Genomic DNA, 21217 nt, shown 5'->3' on the forward strand with positions numbered 1-21217 from the left:
GTGGGTGGTGAGTGAGTGAGTGAGTAGGTGGAGTGTGTGTGGGTGGTGAGTGTGTGGGTGGTGAGTGTGTGGTTGGTGTGTGGGTGGTGTGTGGGTGATGAGTGTGTGTGTGGTGAGTGTGTGTGTGGTGAGTGTGTGGGTGGTGAGTGTGTGGGTGGTGAGTGAGTAGGTGGTGTGTGTGTGAGTGGTGAGTGTGTGGGTGAGTGGGTGGTGAGTGTGTGGGTGGTGAGTGTGTAGGTGAGTGTGTAGGTGAGTGAGTGTGTAGGTGAGTGAGTGTGTAGGTGAGTGAGTGTGTAGGTGAGTGAGTGTGTAGGTGAGTGAGTTTGTAGGTGAGTGTGTAGGTGAGTGAGTGAATGCTGTCTGTGAGCGCCTCCCCCGCCCCGCCCCCCGCCCCAGGCGCTCTGCACGTGTCGCGGTTCACGGCGGTGGCGACGTCCGTGAACCCGGCAGTAGTCGTGGCGGTATCAGCGGCGGCTCACGACTCGCTCCCTCGCCTCCTCCACCACCACGACAACCACCACCACACAGCAGACCACCACCACCACAACCACACAGCACACCACCACAACCACACAGCACACCACCACCACACAGCACCACAACCACACAGCACCCCACCAGCAGCAGCAGTCCCAGCTGGTGCGTCGCGATGCACGCCGCGCGCTTCCCCGAGTCGCTCTACACAGACGCGTGCGCGCAGCTTGAAGCGCCGCGCTTGGAAGGCGGCTGGGAGTTCTTCGTGGAGTCATCCGGCATCAAGATCCACCGCTTCTACAGAGAGGTGCTTGCCCCGTGCCCCCTGCCCCTACTACCGCCTCCGTCTCTCTCGTTCTCTGACGCCGCATGCACGAGACGTGCACTCGGGTCCGGGTCCACGCGTGCGTGACCTCCGCCTGGAGCCTGGAGCGAGCGATGCTGTCCGACCGGCCACACCGCTTCTCGCCTCTTGGCCGCGAGTTCAAAGTCTCCAGCTCACAGCTTGTACCTCAACACCCAGTCGTCGGCTTGTGCGACCAATAGCATCCACAATACAGGTTTTGTTTGGGGGGGGGGGGTTATATCGCGTAAATCTGGCTGTCGCCTGATGAAGCTAGTTGTAATTATCGGCGAAACGTCACCGTACTCGAATTGTAAATGGTGTGGGTTTACTCTCCAACGCACCGGTGTGCTGTTAAAGTAACGAATTGGCACGTTCTGTTTATGTGACACAAATTACTAAATGGCTGTGTTGGGTGGTGGCGGGTTTAACGACACATATTTACGCGATCTAACCCCCAAAAAACCTTTATTATGGATAATAGTGCTCGCGAAAGCCTACTCCGTGTTAAACAGAATGTTCAACTCTATCCGTCTTGATTTGCTGCCATTTCTTAATTTGAATTATAATTTTTTCGACTTTGCATGGTAGTCGGGGTTTTCACTCGCCTGGTTAGTGGCTGTATGCGGGGGATTTGGGTCCCTCCTAACTGTAACAACTCGACGACAAATTACATGAAGAGCCACTTTCATTTGAAGGCTTCCACAAGAAGGGACCCTCGGCTTCGTGCGTGTCTTGCAGCTTGTATCTTCCTCTGGACGTCCCGACTCCTCGTGCTCTACCCTTGTATATCCCTCAGCCACTTTCTCGAATGTTCCCTCACCCTATTTCCCTTAGCCAATCCCTGTCCTTCCCCTCTAACGAATCCCGACCTTCGCCGCTGGGTTTTCCACTCAGTTTCCCGCCTATTCTCATTCAAAACTCTTCCTCCAATCACTGCATAAGCCCTGTGGAGGCCTCTTTCCTCCAATCAGAGACCTCGGGCTATCTTTGAATAGCAGTTAGGCTGCACATTGCCTTGGGGTCATTTTCGGTCATTACATATATATATATGTCACTAGCTTTACTACCCGGCTTCGCCCGAGACTTGGATTCTTGTCTTGGATTAATAGACGGCCTACGCGGAGGGTGGGGGATGCGTGACGTCAGCAGGCACACGGCGTGACGCTTCCGCATGCGGGTGACATCACAGATGTGACGTCACCGCTCATTTGCGTACAAAATATATCCATTATTGCGCCCCCCCCCCAAAATAAAAAAAAAAAGTATCTTTTTATACTTTTTCCATTGTGTACAGTCTGGAAGCTACCCACATGCCAAATTTCAAGTTTATTGCACGTCGGGAAGTATGCTAAACATTTCGAACAGACACACATATTCACAAATTTCCCTTTTATATATGTAATAACACTCTGGAGACAGCTTGTGGAATCGGTCCTTTTATTTACTTTTCTCAGTTCACAAGCACTCCCCGTTGCTGGCAGGCAACGGGAAGTGGGCAGACAGATTGCAAGAGACGCACCGCCACGTGGCACTCGGAGCCCCGCTCGCGCGTGGCCCCTCTCTCTCTTCGTTCCTCGTCTGACCACGTGTCCCTCGGCTCTTCCCTTATTTAATGCCTGGGTCACGTGGTACGCTCCAGCCAATCCTTAATAGCCTGCGCTGAATGTTCCAGATTACTCCATCAACTCCCGGGACCACGTCTCTGACTTGTCTTCCCATTGGCTGAGGCCAAGAGCAACAGAACCAATCTTCCTAGCTGACATCCCTCGATCACGCCAGGGCCATGCTCCCAGGCTCTCCCCCCATTGGCTGTAGAGCAGGACCGGCAGAGCCACTCACCACGTGAGCCGGGCATAGGCTCTCATTACATATATATAGATTAATGTACAGTGTTACGGGAAATGCGATGAGCACGAATGACGCTGTAGTATCAGTGGTGTAACCAGCAGCATGGGGCAGGCGGGGGGGCCTTGCCCCCCCCTGTTGCCAAACCTACGAGTTGGGTTTTGCAAACAGGTTCAACTACGGAGCTGTGGTGGCTACATTTTGCGAAGACGAAGGTGCCCCTACAGCGTTAAATGTTCGAGACCGTGAGCGTAGTAACGAGGATGCGATGAGGGCAGGAGGAGCCGCGATGTGGTGCGACCGTGCGAGACAACTCAAATACTGGGGGCCCCACCTGACTGATTACCGCAACCCCCTGAGCTGATAAATGTCACTATGCCACTGGAAAGTATTATTATCAATTGTCTAAAGAGTAACACAATACTCATAATTATAATCATGGTGACGTGCAATGGGCTGCACAGTGTTCGCTCGCTCTCGTAAAGGACGATTCAGAGACGCCAGGAGGAGGAACCAGAGACGTGAGGAAAGGCGGCAGCAGCAGTAGCAGCAGCAGCCACGCACTGAGCTGGCGACACCAACGATTTCCCAAGCTCTGCGGTCCCCTACGTATGTTGAGGTGTTTTCGGCAACATTAAAGAGTGTTTATATATATGGGAGAAAACCCACGCGTGTGAGGGGGAAACGCTCTATCCCATACAGACGAAGCAGGTGGAGTCCTCACATTTTGCCGTTACCGCCTTCTGGCGAGCCAGGACACACCGCTCCTCCTCGACACCCATGGGAAGGGAGTTTCACACAGCATCTGTGCAGTGGTGATCCACCAACCCTAGCTGCTGCCTCCACAGCGGCCGGTTACGAGCAGCCACGTGCAGAAGCGTAGCCACTGCCGGCCGGCTGTACGGAGCTGTGGCAAGTCGTCAGTCGACTTTCCCAACGGATAGACTGGTCAATTTAACACGTAGGCTTTCGCGACCAATATTATTCATAATATAGGTTTTTGGGTCGGATCGCATTATTTCTAAATGTGTCGTAACCCTCCACCCAACACGGCCAAACAGTAAAAAATGTGTCACATTTTTCAAAGGACAAAATAATTCACTTCTTTAGCCCACCGGTGTACTGTAAAGAGAATCAACAGCATTTAAAAATTTGAGTAGCACGACGTTTCGCTGATAATTACAATCAGCTTAATTCTTGCCCGATGAAGCTGATTGTAATTATCAGCGAAACGTCGTACTACTCAAATTTTAAAATGCTGTTGATTCTCTCTTCAACACACTGGTGGGCTAAAGAAGTGAATTATGTTGTCCTTTGAAAAACGTGACACATTTTCTTACTGTTTGGCCGTGTCGGGTGGTGGAGGGTTATGACACATTTAGAAATAACGCGATCTGACCCAAAAAACCTTGATTATGGATAGACTGGTCCCCGCCGTAGAAACTCGGCCATGAAAGCGCGAGCTGCTAATGGTGGTGCCGCACGAGGTGCCGCGTCGAGCACACCGCAAGACAATGGCCGAGCGAGCGTCGTAACCAATCGCAGTTTGTTCGGCTCCTGGCTCGATGGTGACATTGGCGCCGTGTGAAATGTGAATCCCCACCCGTCTACAGCCAACGTGGGGAAGGGGGGGGGGTGTCAACAAGCCACGAAGAGACGTTGCATCGCGTCCTTTAAACGGCCACGGGGCTCCGTCGGCCGGGGGTGAAGGAAGGCGTGGAGGTGGGATAGTTGTGGAGAACGAGGATGGAGGCGGCGCGCGGTGGCGCAGAAGCGGACGCCGCTTCGACAGTGCCGCGTCGATGCTGCCGTCGCCACACAACGACCGCTACCGCCGCCGCCGCCCAGCGTACAATGACAGGGCCCGAGTCACAAACAGCGCTTCGCTCAGCAATTCCAATTGCTCCGACCGGGATCAACAACCGCTGACGCACGCCCGTAGTGGGATGAGGCAGTAAAGCGAGGTGAATGATCCCCGTCGAGCCGAGTGATTGAGCGCGCACACACACGCACAAAGACAAAGATCCCCCGTATAGCCTTAACAGACTGTTTGGGAAAGTGCTGTTAGCGATCACCTATGAAAGCCGGCACGGCACACGAGGGGGTGGGTTGCCAGCACCATGCCCGGCCGCCTTTGTTTCCCGAGTGGTAACGTTCACACACTGTACCAGGTACTCATTTTAGGCTGAGTCCACCTAGGGGAGGCCCAGGACTGGTTCCGATATTCATCACCGATGTTGGCCATGAGCGGGAATCGAACTCGGCTCGGAGCACGCTAACCGCTACACTATCACTCCGCACACACACGCACGCACGCGCACACACACACGGCCACGCCGCAACTGCTGCTCGCTTTAGTCCGAGTCGACCTAAGGGAGAGGCTTCGGGTCGGAGACCCAACTGCCATCGTTGTTATCGATCGCCGGTGACTCAGGTCACGGTGCGGCTATATCACGCATCGTCACGGTCATTTTCAATTTGCTGACTTGTACGGCAAATTGTTCAAACGCACCCAAACGCGTCATCTCCCAAATCACCTGTACGCGCAGACCCTGCGTTCAACCAGTAAAGCATGTGCATGTTTGTCTCGGTACATGTTCGTCTTGTTGATTAGCACGGTTGGCCACAAAAGACGGTCGACGTACGTGCACGCAAAGTGCAACTCCACATCTGCCTTTCGGTCAACCCCGTGGCCGTGACCTTCTTTGAAGGGGCGCGCCACACAAACACTCTGTGAGGATGGGGATGGAGGGGTGGGTGAGGCACGACACAGCCAACGGTAGACGAACCCTAACCGAGACGCGGAGCGCTGAGCGGTGGTGCGATCCGCCGGCGTCTGTCGCAGGCACCGCCACCGCCCCCCCGCTGTGGACACGAGCCAATGCCGCGGTGCCAATCGCTACCTCGAATTTCCGCGCCAGCGGCATTACCGGGCAGCGTGAACTTTCGAGTGTGTGGCAACGGAGCCCCGGCTCCGTGTCGGATGACCCGCGGTGGTCTCATTCCCTGGCGGGGATTATTGTGGCATCCCCGCCCCGTGCCCAACTTGCGATGGAGCAATTTGAATTCATTATGAAGAAATCTTGGGACATGAATACGGCGCCATGAATACTTAATAAAGTTCAAACGGGGCGGTCGGTGTTGGATGTTTTAGCCTCCCACGCGCGTTTCCGTGTGGCGCGGCGGTTAGGGGGGCTGCGAGCCCGGCGACCCGAGTTCTATTCCCGCTCTCGACGAACAATGGTGGCGAATGTTGATATTTGAACCGGTTTCCGACCTTCGTCCCAGGTCGCCTCAACTTGTTAAACGAGTACCTACGGTAGGCGGTGTGTGAACATCGGCAGTGGAGAGTACAAAGGCGGCCGGGCGTGGTGCTGGCCACCCGACCACCCGGTGTGCGGCAGTGGCCTCCGTAGGTGCCGCTGCTCGCGAATGGCACTTGCCCCGACAGCCTTTCACGGGGGACCTTCTTTGCCTTTGCGTGGCAGCACTCGGGGCTCTACGAGTACAAGGTGTTTGGCGATCTCCCGGACGCCGGGCCGCAGCTCTACGCCGACGTCTACATGGACCTGCAGTACCGCAGGACCTGGGACAGTTACGTCAAAGGTGCGTGGGTCCTCGCCTTCACCGTTGGTCGTCAGCACGCCTCGGGGTCAGTGGGGGGGGGCCCACAGTGGATGAGACCGCGGGAAAAGTTTAAACCGATTCCAATGGCAAGTGATGGCGAAAGCCTCAAGGGTGATTCACCGCCCCTCCGTGCTCTCGCGAGAGTTGCTCAACCGCACATCCCAGGCCTGGTCGAATGTGCGGGTGTCCGGGTTAAAAAAAAAAAAACTTGATGACCCACACACACCTGATCGTCGTCGTGTATGTATGTATGTTGAACTTATTTCGCACCGTACGCAGCCAATCGTGCTAAAAATAAGTAAATAAATATAAAAAAAACTATTTAAACTACAAACTTTTTATTTTACCAGGAAAGGCCCTCTGAGCTATGCACAGGGCCGGATTAAGATTGTGTAGGCCCCTGGGCTACAGGTACTGTGAGGCCCCCAGTAATATTTTCATATGGAAAACAAAGTTAAAGAAAAATAAAATTTATTTTTACAAGGCTAACAACAAATTAAATTCAGCATTCACAAATTAAATAACTTTTCACATCTCTGGAGGCCCTCCAGCTCTGGACTGCAGCCCCTAAAGCCCCGTGCCTTAATCCGGCCCTGGCTATAGCTCAACGAAGTGGCTTATCACCACGTGGAAATGCATAGCAGCCAAATACTCTTAACGCGTCACGTGGATTCTAAACGTGGAGGGAAATACCGGAGGACCCGGAGAAAAATCCACTTGACCACCACGGGGAGAAAGAGAGAATGACATAGACTCCAAATGTACAACAGGCATTTCCAGGGTCCGGGATTGAACCCACGGTCTCCTGTATACCAGGCGAGGGAGTTAACATCTCCTAGCCACCGAGGAGACAATCTCAACCACTCTCACCCACGGCTGGGCAGTCCGGCGGGCGGGCAAAAGGATGGGCCATCGATTGGACTGGACCTCGACTAGGTCATCCAACCGGGGGCTAACCGGGCTCCAACCGGCTTAGCTTCCGGGGTCTGACGAGATCAGGCACGTTCAGGGTTGAACTTTTGTCAAGGGCCCTGATATTGACGCGTGATACGATCCAATCTGCCAGGTCCACCCTGGGTTGACCGGAACACTGCCGGGCGTGCGTCGCCACCGTGCCGGGTGTGGCCGAACGGTGCCGACGGGCCCCGTGGTCGTCGTTGTCGTCGTTGTTGCGGGCGTGCGTGCGTCTGTTGTGCGCGTGGACGTGTCGCGCGTGCGCGTGCTCTGCGTGCGACAGAGCTGTACGAGAGAGACCACGCCGGGGAGAAGGTCGTCTACTGGGAGGTCAAGTATCCCTTCCCGCTCTCAAACAGAGACGTATCCTCCCTCGAACCGCATCACGGCCGCCCCACCCCCCCGAACCACCCCGTACCCGCGGTTATTGCTGCCACGTCGATGGCATCTCCTCCGCCGTCCGCTGCTTTGGCCTTTGCCTCGGTGTCTTTTTGCCTTAAAGCGAGATGGCCAAGATGTACACCATCGTAGAGGTATCTTTTGTTGGGGGCGGGTTCGGTCGCGTGAATACAAACGTGTCGTTAAACCCGCCACCAACAGACACGGCCAATTAGTAAGGGTTGTCAACGATAACAAAACGTGCCAATTAGTCACTACCTCAGTACACCGCTTGTGTGTTGGAGAGTAAACCCACAACATTGACAATTCGAGTACCGTGACGTTTCACTGGTAATTACAACAACCAGCATCATCAGGCGGAAGCCAGAGTTGTGGTCTTAATAGAGTGATATATGTGATGTCGTCACTTGTGAGCCAATCAGCTGTGACGACCAGAAGAGGGGTGAATGTATTCGTATGAATTACAATGGATATCTACTCTTGCTTGGGTTAGTTCACAATTAATGAACATGCATAATGTATGTAAATTATGTGTGTACATTACGCATGTACATTCTGACATTTACTGAATGAGTAACTAATTAGCGCGTTTTGTTCACGTGACAAACATTACTAATTGGTTGTGTCGGGTGGTGGCGGATTCAACGACACGTTTTACATTTCCGCGATTTAACCCAAAAAAAACTCTATTATTGACAATATTGGTCGCAAAAGCCAACTGCTACTACGTGTTAAAGCAAGATGCACACCTTGACAGAAATCGGAAAAACACACATATCCCCCCCACCCGTGCCAAGTGGCTGCAATGTGAGTCATGGAAACCTCGAGATATTTTGGCAAAATTCAAACGAAAAGGTACATTTGCGGACCGCTGCGAGGCCGGCTTGGAGTATGGTTAATTTGGTGTACGGCACTACCACCACGGTACAAGGCATGGCCTGTCCATATTAAGCCTGTATTATCAGACCCTGTATCCACGTTAATCGTGTATTATCGCTCCCTATATCCTTTTCAGCCTATGAAGACAAAGCAAGTGAAAGTAAGCACAGGAAGGGGAGAGCACAGAAAAGGGAACATTGGACACAGCGTCAGGGTCAGGGTATGCTACCGCCGTGCCGTGATCACAGTCATCGCTCACGCTTGGCCCATGTCAAACACTCGCAGCGAAACCATCTCCACCGAGCCCCGCGCCGATTCTCACGTTGAGGACAATTGCAATAAAACATGGCCCATTTCTTTCGAGGCATTTTTTCCCCTCTCCATCTCTCCCTCCTTTCCCCGCGCACCTCCCATTGGCGCGGTTGGCTACGTGTGGGGCGAAAGAAGTTCAACGTATGTACAGTACATGCATTGAGTGTGATGGCAGCAGCAATGCGATGCTACTGGCCGCGACAAGAGGGCTTGGGCAGAGCGAGAGAGTTCAGATTCCGCGCCATTGTGCTCTCCCTCCTCTGTTGTAGGAGCACAGACTTGGACAGTGGTGTACTGCATGGTCCATAGTAATAATTTACAGCCCTGCCCCCACCACCCCACAGATAACACCGTGGGTAATACCACAGATGACACCGTGGATAATACCACAGGATAATTCCACGATAATACCGCGGATAATACCATGGATAATACCGCGGATAACACCGTGGGTAATACCACAGATACAGTGAGGGAAAAAAGTATTTAATCCCCTGCTGATTTTGTACGTTTGTCCACTGACAAAGAAATGATCAGTCTATAATTTTAATGGTAGGTTTATTTGAACAGTGAGAGACAGAATAACAACACAAAAATCGAGAAAAACGCATGTCAAAAATGTTATAAATTGATTTGCATTTTAATGAGGGAAATAGGTATTTGACCCCTCTGCAAAACATGACTTAGTACTTGGTGGCAAAACCCTTGTTGGCAATCACAGAGGTCAGACGTTTCTTGTAGTTGGCCACCAGGTTTGCACACATCTCAGGAGGGATTTCGTCCCACTCCTCTTTGCAGATCTTCTCCAAGTCATTTAAGGTTTCGAGGCTGACGTTTGGCAACTCGAACCTTCAGCTCCTTCCACAAATTGTTTATGGGATTAAGGTCTGAAGACTGGCGAGGCCACTCCAGGACCTTAATGTGCTTCTTCTTGAGCCACTCCTTTGTTGCCTTGGCCGTGTGTTTTGGGTCATTGTCATGCTGGAATACCCATCCACGACCCATTTTCAATGCCCTGGCTGAGGGAAGGAGGTTCTCACCCAAGATTTGACGGTACATGGCCCCGTCCATCGTCCCTTTGATGCGGTGAAGTTGTCCTGTCCCCTTAGCAGAAAAACACCCCCAAAGCATAACGTTTCCACCTCCATGTTTGACAGTAGGGATGGTGTTCTTGCGGTCATAGGCAGCATTCCTCCTCCTCCAAACACGGCGAGTTGAGTTGATGCCAAAGAGCTCCATTTTTGTCTCATCTGACCACAACACTTTCACCCAGTTGTCCTCTGAATCATTCAGATGTTCATTGGCAAACTTCAGACGGGCATGTATATGTGCTTTCTTGAGCAGGGGGACCTTGCGGGCGCTGCAGGATTTCAGTCCTTCACGGCGTAGTGTGTTACCAACTGTTTTCTTGGTGACTATGGTCCCAGCTGCCTTGAGATCATTGACAAGATCCTCCCTTGTAGTTCTGGGCTAATTCCTCACCGTTCTCATGATCATTGCAACTCCACGAGGTGAGATCTTGCATGGAGCCCCAGGCCGAGGGAGATTGACAGTTTTTTTGTGTTTCTTCCATTTGCGAATAATCGCACCAACTGTTGTCACCTTCTCACCAAGCTGCTTGGCGATGGTCTTGTAGCCCATTCCAGCCTTGTGTAGATCTACAATCTTGTCCCTGACATCCTTGGATAGCTCTTTGGTCATGGCCATGGTGGAGAGTTTGGAATCTGATTGATTTCTTCTGTGGACAGGTGTCTTTTATACAGGTAACAAGCTGAGATTAGGAGCACTCCCTTTAAGAGTGTGCTCCTAATCTCAACTCGTTACCTGTATACAAGACACCTGGGAGCCAGAAATGTTTCTGATTGAGAGGGGGTCAAATACTTATTTCCCTCATTAAAATGCAAATCAATTTATAACATTTTTGACATGCGTTTTTCTGGATTTTGTTGTTGTTATTCTGTCTCTCACTGTTCAAATAAACCTACCATTAAAATTATAGACTGATCATTTCTTTGTCAGTGGGCAAACGTACAAAATTAGCAGGGGATCAAATACTTTTTTACCTCACTGTAACACCGTGGGTAATACCACAGATAATACCATGCGCCACTGATATTCCCTGTGGCCGGGAATCAGAACGATCGAACGTAGTGGTTCGCCGAGTTCACGATCGAACACGCGCTAACCGCTGCACCTCCGCTCCACCCACCAAAGATTTATAACAAGGACGCCAAGACACCGATCGGCTATAACACGGCTTCAAACACATGCCGAGAGAGCTTCACCGCGGACGCCTCTGGGAAACGAGTGACCCGTTGAGAACGCGACGGGGTAAATGCTGCCGCAGCTGCGGCTGCCGCGTGCCGGCAAAGGTGGATGTGCCGGCCGGATGCCCAGCCCGTGAGTTTCCGTGACGGTGCAAGCGCAGTACGTGTACACGCGCGAGCGGCGAGAGATCGAGGTGGGCGGCCAAACCGTGTGGGTCGTCGTCGCCAAGAGCGCCGACGTACCGGGCATCGTGGAGAAGGCCGGAGTAGTGCGCGTCACCGACTACCTGCAGAGCCTGGCGCTCACCAGCAACGGCAAGCACGGCACCAAGGGTACGGCCCGGCCTGCTGCACCCACGGCCTGCTGCACCCACGGCCTGCTGCACCCACGGCCTGCTGCACCCACGGCCTGCTGCACCCACGGCCTGCTGCACCCACGGCCTGCTGCACCCACGGTGGAGTTTACACTCTCCCGTGGTTAAATTTCGATTTAAAGCTTTCGCGACTGCAGGGATTCATATTCTTGGTTCTTTCGGTAAAGTCACGTAGAAGGGAAATAATAACAAAAATTCAAATAAAACATAATAAAATATTATAAAATAAAACATGATAAAATATTACGTTTAATAAAATATAATGTTTTATTTTTATTATTTTATTATTTCCCTTCTACGTGACTTTACCGAAAGAACCAAGAATATTCTCCCGTGGTCGTGTCGGTTTTCGCGGTTGTGCTGCTGATGCTGCGTGACTCTCTGAGGCGTCGACGTGCCGTGCCGCGTGCTGTCTGGCGCGACGTCCGATGTTTCACTCCATGTGCTGGGGAAGCGATGGATTGTGGGGTCGCTGAGACGACGTGGGTAAACTCGGGGTAGAGCGTTCTACTCCCTTGCCTCGTCCGTCGGTGTATAAGCACGGGCAGCATCGAGCAGTGGAGGCTGAAAGCTAATATCGGGCTTACAACATTTTAGAGGTTTAGTGTTGGGATAAAGATTCACTTCTATCACAATTTGATCATGGTCTTGTCTCTGAAGAATTATTCAACCAATATAATTTCTCTTAATTTGTTTATTCCCATGGTGATATCTAAAGTATAATTTTTTTTACCAGGCCCACTGAGCTGTATAGCTAATTTTTCAGAAGCGAACTTGCCACAATGATAGCTCAACGAAGTGGCTTGTCATGTGGAAACTTATATCAGCCCAATAATCAGCAGCAAAATAATCTAAACACACGTTCATTCTAAATATGGAGGGAAAAAACTGAAAAAATGCACGTGACCACGGGGAGAGGGAGACGCAATTCCAAATATATAGCAGGCGTCAGAGTCGCGATCGAATCCACGACTTCCTGTACACCAGGCAAGGTAGTTAACATCTCACTACTGGAACCGGCACGGCTCTGCGTTGGTCCGATCGCCGCCGCCGCTGCAGTCGAGACTTTGCCAGCGTCACGGCGGCGGCGCGGTAACGCGAGCCGTCCACACGGTGCGGGGAGAACGCGACGCTGCCAACGCGACGCTGCCAACGCGTGGATTCATCCTCTCCTTTGTTTGTTTCGTCTCGATGGCCCCGGCGCGTCCGACACCGCCCCCCCCCCCCCCGCGTTCTCCTGCGCTCTGCTCCCTGCTGCCCTTTCCCACAATTCCCCTTTGCCCGTTGCCCCTCTTGACGAACTAACCACTTCTCCGGCTACAAAGTATGAAAAACAACAATGGGGTTTACCCTTTCTGGCAATAAAACAGGTGTTAAGATGTTCAAACACCAAATAGAAACCTTTTTGCAAGGAATCAAGTCTGCATTAACCACACGTACTTGTGGTGGACATGTAAAAAAACATGCTCTGATAACACTGGTCTACAGCCAAAATGTTTCCGAAATAAACGTAGTCCACTTTACTAGTTCTAGGTCACTGAGAATTAAAACAATGCATAACATTGTTGATTGGCTCTCGTTTTCAAGCTATGCTACTGGGGCAGTCTCTACGACCCTTCACTTGGGAATGGCGGAGGATCAGTGAGTTGTAAAGGGAAGGGATCTCAATTTAAACCAGAAATGGCTAAATACATCTTTGACTGGATCTATGAATAAATCTATGACTGGGAATCGCCACCGGTATAGACACGACGCGACGTACAATGACCGTTACCAACAGGACTGCACTTGTCACCTCGGCTTTTCCATCGCTGCTGTACCTCTCTCACTGCCCGTGCCGTGTTTATGTATTTTTGTGCTACTTCCACTACAACCCAACGCGGGCCCGCTGCAGAGCGCCCAGCGCAGAGAGGAGGGGGCAACAGAAATTCTGCGAGCAGCAGCAGCAGCCCGAGTTGGGTGCACGGCAGGGCATAGTGAAGGCCGGTGGGGGGGGGGGAGGGGTAGAATTGGGCTCAGTGCCCCAACCAAGGGGGGTACCACGAGCGGCGGACACGAACGTTGGGGGGGGGGGGGTGTCCCGAGTCTTTAACAAAAATATTTTTTCGTTGCTCTCAGCGTGATTTCTGCTTCCATTCGTTTCTCTCGCTGCATCCCGCAACGCCTCCTTCCCATTCTTAACTCGCTTTCTTCCAGTCGCCCTCTTTTATTATATTTTCCCCTCCGCCACAACTGCAATTTTGTCAGCACGGACAACAAAAATAACTCTTGCGTCTCGTGTGTCCGTGCGTGCGGGTGCAGTGTTCATGCACTACTACGACAACCCCGGAGGCATGATCCCGAGCTGGCTCATCAACTGGGCCGCCAAGGTGAGTGCTCTCGTGCTGGGGCCACGCGTGGCCACGCGGGGCCAGCGGCAACGCCTCCACGTGACCGCGGGTCATAGACGTGCCCTGCGTCTGCACCACGGCTGGCTTGCGAAAGGCAGAATTTGTGCAGTGTGAATGTGTTTTTTTGGGTTAGATCATGCAAATATAAATGTGTCATTAAACCCTCCACCTCCACACAGGGCCAATTAGTTTATCAATTTGCATGTTTTGTTTACGTCACAAACATGACTAGTTTTTTTATGTAGTTTTCACTTCGGTTTTCTACGTGGTTGTTTGGTAAATGCAGCTACATATCACTAACATTCCTGTCCTTTATTAACGCTGTTCCTTGCGCCCCCCCGTGGTGCTGTTGATCCTGCATAATGCATGGGCATAATGGGACTTTGAAACCCCTCCGCCCACCCCCTACGCATTGTCCATTGGTATGCTAAATTCCTCTTCATATGCACATTCTTTTGTTAAGGCGCTCCTCCTCGCTACACCTATATAAGCTCCTAGCTTGATAATGTTCTCATTCTTCGCCTGAGGACGGCTGCTTGCGTTGTGGCCGAAACGTCGTGAGAATTGTTTTATTATGTTTTATTTTTATTATTTTATTACTTCCCTTCTACGTGACTTTACCGAAAGAACCAAGAAGATGACTACGGTAATTGGCTGGATCTGTTGGTGGCGGCTTTAACGACAGATTTATATTTACGCGCTCTCACCCAAAACAACTTTATTATGGATATTGGTCACGGAAACCTGCGTGTTAAACTTTCTGCAAGTGTGTTGAAATGTGGACGGTGCCAAGAGAATTATTTCCCACCCACCCCCCACCTTCCTCCTCGTGTGGATGACTGGATCGAGACGGGAGGACGTCGCAAATTCTATCAATCTCGGTCAAAAAAAATGCAGCGGCTGGAATGGGAGCAAGAGAATTGAAGCTTCCAGTGCCCAATGTTTTGCGTGGCACAATCAGAATGCATTTTGGACTTGTCAATGGCAATTGGTGGAGGGGGGCGTCGCAGCGGTGAGCGTGGTGCCACACGAAGCTGCAGGGGCAGAGTTCAGTTCCCAGCCACGGCTACCGTCGGTGGCAGAGTGGGTTGCTGAACCAGTCTTGCCCCACCCCACCCTCCTCACCCAGCCCTTCACCGAACCCACACGCTGACCAGCGTGGTGAAGTCCGGTCATTCAGTGTCATTTATTTGGTATAGCCCTGTGAGCCATTCGGCCCTTGAATCGGGTGCAACCGCAACAAACAAAAAACAAAAACATGAACAAGAAAACATCTTAAAGTGAATATGTCACTATGTGCAAACAGAAAATCCAAGAAAAGGCAGCAAAAGATTGCAGAAAAAGCACCGTACACCAACGCCCGTGACCGACACGGCATAGAGAGGCCTTCATCCAGCAGTGGATCGCCGAAGCGTTTGCCGGTTACTCACCAAATGTAACAATAATGCCTCGTCCATTGAATAATTTGTTCGATTGTCCAGCCGGTCTGTAAATCCACTGTTGGACAAGATCCTCCCGGCAGTGTGTCGGTCATGGGGGGAGGGGGGGGGGGCTATTTTGCCATACTTCACCAAAGCCAGTTCAGTTCGGGTCGGTGGAGGCGGGCGGCAGAGAGGCACCGGTACAACAAATTATTTTACCGCAATGCTCCCCGCCATCTGGCGCTGCACGTGGGATGTTTCGTCAAAAAATTCCTTCATCCGCGAGAATCCCGAGCGACGTCGTCGTCGTCCCCCCGGACCCCCCCCCCACCCCCCTGCGTGCTCGCACTCTCCCGGCGCGCCTTCCAGCGAGAGAAAAAAAACGGAGCCGTCCGGAACTCCCACGGAATTTTTGGCCAGAATCGCCGAGTGGACAACGTTGCCCACCCCCCCTTCTTTTTTTTTTGTCAGCGCGGAAAAAAAAAAACCCTCCGGCGACCCGCTCGTCATTCATCACGGGGGGCGGAAGGGGGGGGGGTCGCCGGACAAATAACACGGCGGCGGAGACGATAAGTACGGAAAGAAGCACATTTGGCGCCACTTGAAAGCGAAAGGCACCTCGCCCCTTCGAACGGCTAAATCACCCCAGCCCATCTCGCAAGCAGGGCTTTTTTCCTGTTAACAAAAGAGAATGCTGAGAATATTAAATATTTTTTCCAGTAAACACCCATCCATCAATCCTCCGCCCGCCCGCCCGCCCTGCCAACGACGCAGGCGTGCTCTCGCATTCATCTCCCTCAAGTCCCGATAACAAACCGCACCCCGACGTCGTGCGGAGATAAAGTATATCTGCAGGAGATGGAATCGTCATCATCATAGTCAATCCACTGCTGGATGAAGGCCACCCCAAGCCGCCGCCGCCTCCTCTCACGATCGTGCGATGTAATTCATAATCCACCCTGGTATCCGCACCCGAGCCGATTCCATCGCTCCATCTCCCTTGGCGGCCTCGTTCTCGGGCGCATTCCATCCTTTCCCTCCTTTGACTGCCACTCCGTCGTTACCCTTGACCGCCGTCCCTCCGAGCGATGTGTGTCCTGTCCCACATTGAACTTTACTTTCCTTAACCGTTCGAACGGTGTGTTGTTTAAAATTACGTGATGGTCTCCAGCACATGATGCAATAATCCACGTAGCGCACCCACGTACCATCTCGCCGGTGGCCCTGGATGGTGCACTGTCCCTCGTGAGTAATGTATTCACAATTGGTTCCAATTTCATGTAACTACCGTAATCCAGGGGGCCAGCAGCAAAACGAACGTGGGGGCCAAAGCTACGAGTTTGGGGCCTCCTTGACAAACAACCATGAGATATGTTTTCAGCAAGTGTCAAAGAACAACAACACTAAGCACGGAGCGCCCCCACAGTGTCCGAGACCGTGAGCGTCACGATGATGTGATTAGGCAAGGGGAGCCGCAATATCTGCGAAAGAAGTTCAACAAACCGTGCGAGACAAATCAAAGATTGGGGCCCCCGAAATTGACATTGCCGCACTCCCCCCCCCACCAAGCTGATGGTGTCGTCTCTTGGCCTTCGAAGGCGGTTGTCACCCTTTAATTCAAAGTCGAAGTGAAGGGCCACGTGGCCTCGTCGCTTGAGTGCGCTATCCAACATAGCGTCGCAAGAGGCCGCTCGGGGCGGGCAGTTGCTGTGGTCAGCCCTGCCAAGCAGAAGCCTTCAGCGAGTGCCGCAGTAATCCTGGCTTCGGTCACGTGCGTCTTCACATTGTTGTCAAACCCAAGAAACATGAGTCTAATTGCCTTTTAAGATATCCCGAGACCAAGAATTGTAATAGGTGACAAAGCCTTTGCCGTTGCAGCACCAACATTTTGGAACAATCTTGTGTCCTCCCTTAACGTAGTGAATCTTTCTTTAAAAAAAAAACATTCTGAAGAAGAAGATTCATGTTGGTTTCCAGTCACATTTGCAGATGTGATTTGTATATTGGATCATGACCTGTGTATCGATAGTTCAATGTTAATGTGCCATTACATTGAGGGATCGTATTATCTTCGTGTGGCCTGGGACTGTTTTGTTGTTGATTTGCTGCCTTGCCCAATCTTGATAAATCGGACTTATATATATGACATTTTTATTATGAAGGAACTTTTTGTTATTGGTAATATTTTAGTTGCGTCATTGACAAAATGAAATTGTTTAAATATTTTTTTAACATCGTTTTGCGTGATACTGCGTTGCCAGTGGTCCACGTAATAGGTGTGTAGAGGAGTAGTGTGAGCAACCATGAGAGTGCGTACAGAGGGAGGTGCGAGCGAGTTGACAGCGGAGGGTGACGTCATGTCACGGGTGCTGTAAGGGGGGCACCTTCGGGAACAAAGGCGGGGCCGAGTTAGGGGGAGGAGCTGCCATAGGGGTACTTAAGGGGGACCCCGTGACGAAGGCGGGGTCGTTGTGGGAGCCCAGAGTAAGGAGCGGCTGCAGGAGGTCTCTCCCCCGCTCGTCGCCGGACGGTGTTGGCTGAACCCCCGTCCGGGGCAGACGAGTGCGAGAGCCAAAGTGGATAGCCGAGAGCGGGGCTCCAAGTATTCAGTGAGGGTCGGCTGAGAGAGAGTGGGTTCTTCTCTCCTCGTTGCCGGGCGGTGTTGGATGAGCCCCTGCCCTGGCCTGAGTGAGAGAGCCCAAGGGATAGGCGAGGGTAGGACGGCATAGAGTTCGGAGGTCCAGGGTAGGGACCAAGAATAGAGAGCACCTACCGCTGGTGTGAGCTTGAGTGCTGGACGTGATAGTGCTAATAAACTGAAATCGCCCTTATAGTAAACTCCGTCTCCACGTGGTTCTACTACACAACACGTGCATTACGGAGAGCACGTGCAAGGTGAAGATTCGTAAGAATGGTTAGAGAAAGGCGAGGTAGATGGTTTTGGATATGTTAAAACAAAATTCTGAAAATGAATGTGTTTTTATTGGGAAAATTATAGGTACAATAAGTCGGGGAAGACAGAAATTTAGTTACACCATAAGGAATTTGAATAGCTGGATGCAACTGGGAGAATATAGTGCAAAGTTCTTGAGTAAATATGGAGAGAGCTGAATGGAAGGAAGGCCATGATCTCTGGCGTATTAGACATGGCACATAGAGAAATATAGACTAATATTGCCCATAGACTTACATTGTCCATAGATTCTAGATTTGATTCTAGATTTGAAGTTTTCGTGACTGCAAGGATTCGTACTCTTTGGTTTTTTCGGTAAAGCCACGTAGGTAAAAAATTAAGATAAATGGAAATTAAATTAAATGCGGACTGCGACGGAATCACCCATCAAAAAAAGAGTATTGTCCATAGACTAAAGTTGCCCATAGACTTACATTTCCTAAAGACTGACATGGCCCATAAACTTACATTGCCGAGAATGTAACAAGTCGTTGAGTAAATATCATGGGAGGAGGAGGGAAGTGGTGCACGAGCACAGATAACGACAAGAACTCCGCGCATTCGTCACTTAACAAAACGTCGCCCCCGTTCTCTTCCAGTCCGGCGTGCCGGCGTTCCTGACGGACATGCAGAAGGCTTGCCGGGGCTACAGGGACTACTGCCAGAAGGCGGGGAAGCCGCTCTGACCTGGCCCGGTGCGCCATTTCTCCACCGGCTCTGCGAGCGCTCTCTGCGTCTCCCGTTTACCGCGGAAGACGAATCCGGGGGGTGGCTTTGTGTGTGCGTGCACGACGCGTGTAGATTTGAGTTTTTTTTTATTAGTGCACGGTTTTTTTTTTTTCAAACGGCGGCTGAAGTGTTCCTGTCCCGATAAACGTGCGCGTGCGTGTGCGTGTTACGGCTCCTCCGGCAGGCAAGGCTGCGTTGGCTGGGCCATGTAGCCCGCATGCCCAGCCACCGCATGCCTAAACAGCTTTTGTTCGGCCGGATCGAGGGGGTTAACTGAGCGCGGCACGAGCTAGAGAAGAGATGGAGTGATGTGGTACAGGAGGACGTGGAGCTGAGTGGACTTGCCGATGACTGGTACCAGCGGTGTCAAGATCGGTCTCTGTGAAGGAGGCTCGTGAAGGACGCTACTGGGCAGTTGGAGGCAGTCGCCCTCCAACAACGGAGGGCGGAGGAGCGATGCTCACAACAACGAGCGGAGCACCGGGTGGCTAAGCACAGCAAGTTGGCACAGTAGGGGGCACGGGTGGTGCATCAGCCAGTCATCTCAGTCAGTCAACCTGTGGCACCTGGGTCTGCCCCATGACCTGCCAGCGGGCGTTCGACACTTCACGTGGCCTCAAGGTGCACATAGCCTGGCACAAGCGTCGTGGTGATGGTACCGCCACTTAGTGGCGAATGGCAGATGTTGTTGTTACGGCTCTCTCGTTCGCGATCCGCTGGCTCGCGAAGCTTCAATGAAGGCAACCGAACGAGGCGCGCTGTGGTTCCTATGAGGGCGGACTGCGACGGAATCGCCCATCTTGCTGATATTAGCCATCCAAATGAAGGTGGGGGGGGGTAGGCGTGTGACATCATCACTCGATCGACGGATCAATTTGGCAATGAATCGACACGGCGATTAACCCGCAAGTTACGATGACACCCGGTATTTTTGATGTTTGTGAATTACGGATCGACTGAGTGGAATCGATACTATTAATCTCGATTAACGATCCACAATACCATATATGGGCAAACCTCTGATGGGTGATTTCATCGGGTGTACAATTGTACCGCTCTATTACAGCGCCCAGGTCTCGTGGCCGGGTACGAATCAGGAGCACCGTTGGGCAAGTGACGCGGCGTGTCGCATTGTGTCGTCATCGCGTTGCAGGATGACGTCGACGTTGTTGCGAGATGACGTCACTTAAATCTGAACGTGGCCCATCGATCTCGTGCAAGGAGCCGTGCCGTCGTGATTCTTTGAGAATCCTGACCAATGGGATTCTCCCCGGCCGGTATCGGCGGCAAGATAACCGCAGCTCGATACACGAGTGTGGCCACATCGGCCGATGCAGAACGCCGCGACACCGCGGACGGAATGTCGCAAACACTTCAGACTGGATCGGCTTGAATGCTCAATGAAAAAAATCACAACCGCGTTGCACGTTGAAAACAAGACCCGAATTGCTTTCGAATAAAAATGCAGTGTCTTTTTTCCCCCGGGTGTACATTGACATAAATGTGACACCGCAAGTCGAGACAATGGCAATAAAGGTGTCTTGCGCCGTGGCACGCGTAAATACACGTCTGCATCTGTGCACGCAAGGTCACGGCGCGTATAAAACATTTGGGAAGTGGTTTATGAATGTGGGGATATGCACCCATTGTATCCCACGATAATTCACGTCTGTAAATGACGAGGAAATCCATCGCATCTGAACAAAAATACCGCGGGCCGGAAAATATAGCAAACAGCACACAACGAGCAGCATCGCACGAGTTCAAAAACACTCAGCCTTGTCCAGACCACCAGCTCAAACCATGACCGTACTGATGATGCCATAATGAGGGTGAAACCGGTCTATTGTTGCGTCTCTTGTGTCGCCGCTGCCTGGCGTTGGGATGGCCACATTTTCTCAACTCCCTCGAGTCCGTAGTTGTAAGCAACAACATCGCCACCACACATTCAGTCGTAAGCAACAACATCGCCACCACGCATTCAGTCGTAAGCAACAACATCGCCACCACGCATTCAGTCGTAAGCAACAACATCGCCACCACACATTCAGTCGTAAGCAACAACATCGCCACCACGCATTCACTCGTAAGCAACAACATCGCCGCCACACATTCAGTCGTAAGCAACAACATCGCCACCACGCATTCACTCGTAAGCAACAACATCGCCACCACACATTCACTCGTAAGCAACAACATCGCCACCACACATTCAGTCGTAAGCAACAACATCGCCACCACGCATTC

General features: G+C 51.9%; 1 protein-coding gene across 1 annotated transcript; it reads left to right on the forward strand.

Annotated features, from left to right (window-relative positions):
• The first annotated feature begins 404 nt into the window (after positions 1-404).
• On the forward strand, positions 405-20521 carry PCTP (phosphatidylcholine transfer protein). The gene is made up of 6 exons (XM_078611178.1): positions 405-781; positions 6154-6271; positions 7530-7609; positions 11265-11436; positions 13779-13846; positions 18841-20521. Exons 1-6 carry the CDS (start codon positions 650-652, stop codon positions 18925-18927), a joined length of 657 nt encoding a protein of 218 aa, XP_078467304.1. The 5' UTR covers positions 405-649; the 3' UTR covers positions 18928-20521.
• Positions 20522-21217: the final 696 nt, after the last annotated feature.

The sequence above is a fragment of the Lampetra planeri genome, chromosome 35, assembly GCF_965212315.1.
Source record: "Lampetra planeri chromosome 35, kcLamPlan1.2.h2, whole genome shotgun sequence".
NCBI classification, from domain to species: Eukaryota; Metazoa; Chordata; class Hyperoartia; order Petromyzontiformes; family Petromyzontidae; genus Lampetra; species Lampetra planeri.

Bases quoted from the DNA above. Each gene is read 5' to 3' on its own strand.
- PCTP (XM_078611178.1), top strand. From the start codon at position 650: ATGCACGCCGCGCGCTTCCCCGAGTCGCTCTACACAGACGCGTGCGCG. The intron at 6,272-7,529 runs GTGCGTGGGTCC...TGCGTGCGACAG, and splicing joins CTGGGACAGTTACGTCAAAG to AGCTGTACGAGAGAGACCAC. The intron at 11,437-13,778 runs GTACGGCCCGGC...GTGCGGGTGCAG, and splicing joins CGGCAAGCACGGCACCAAGG to TGTTCATGCACTACTACGAC.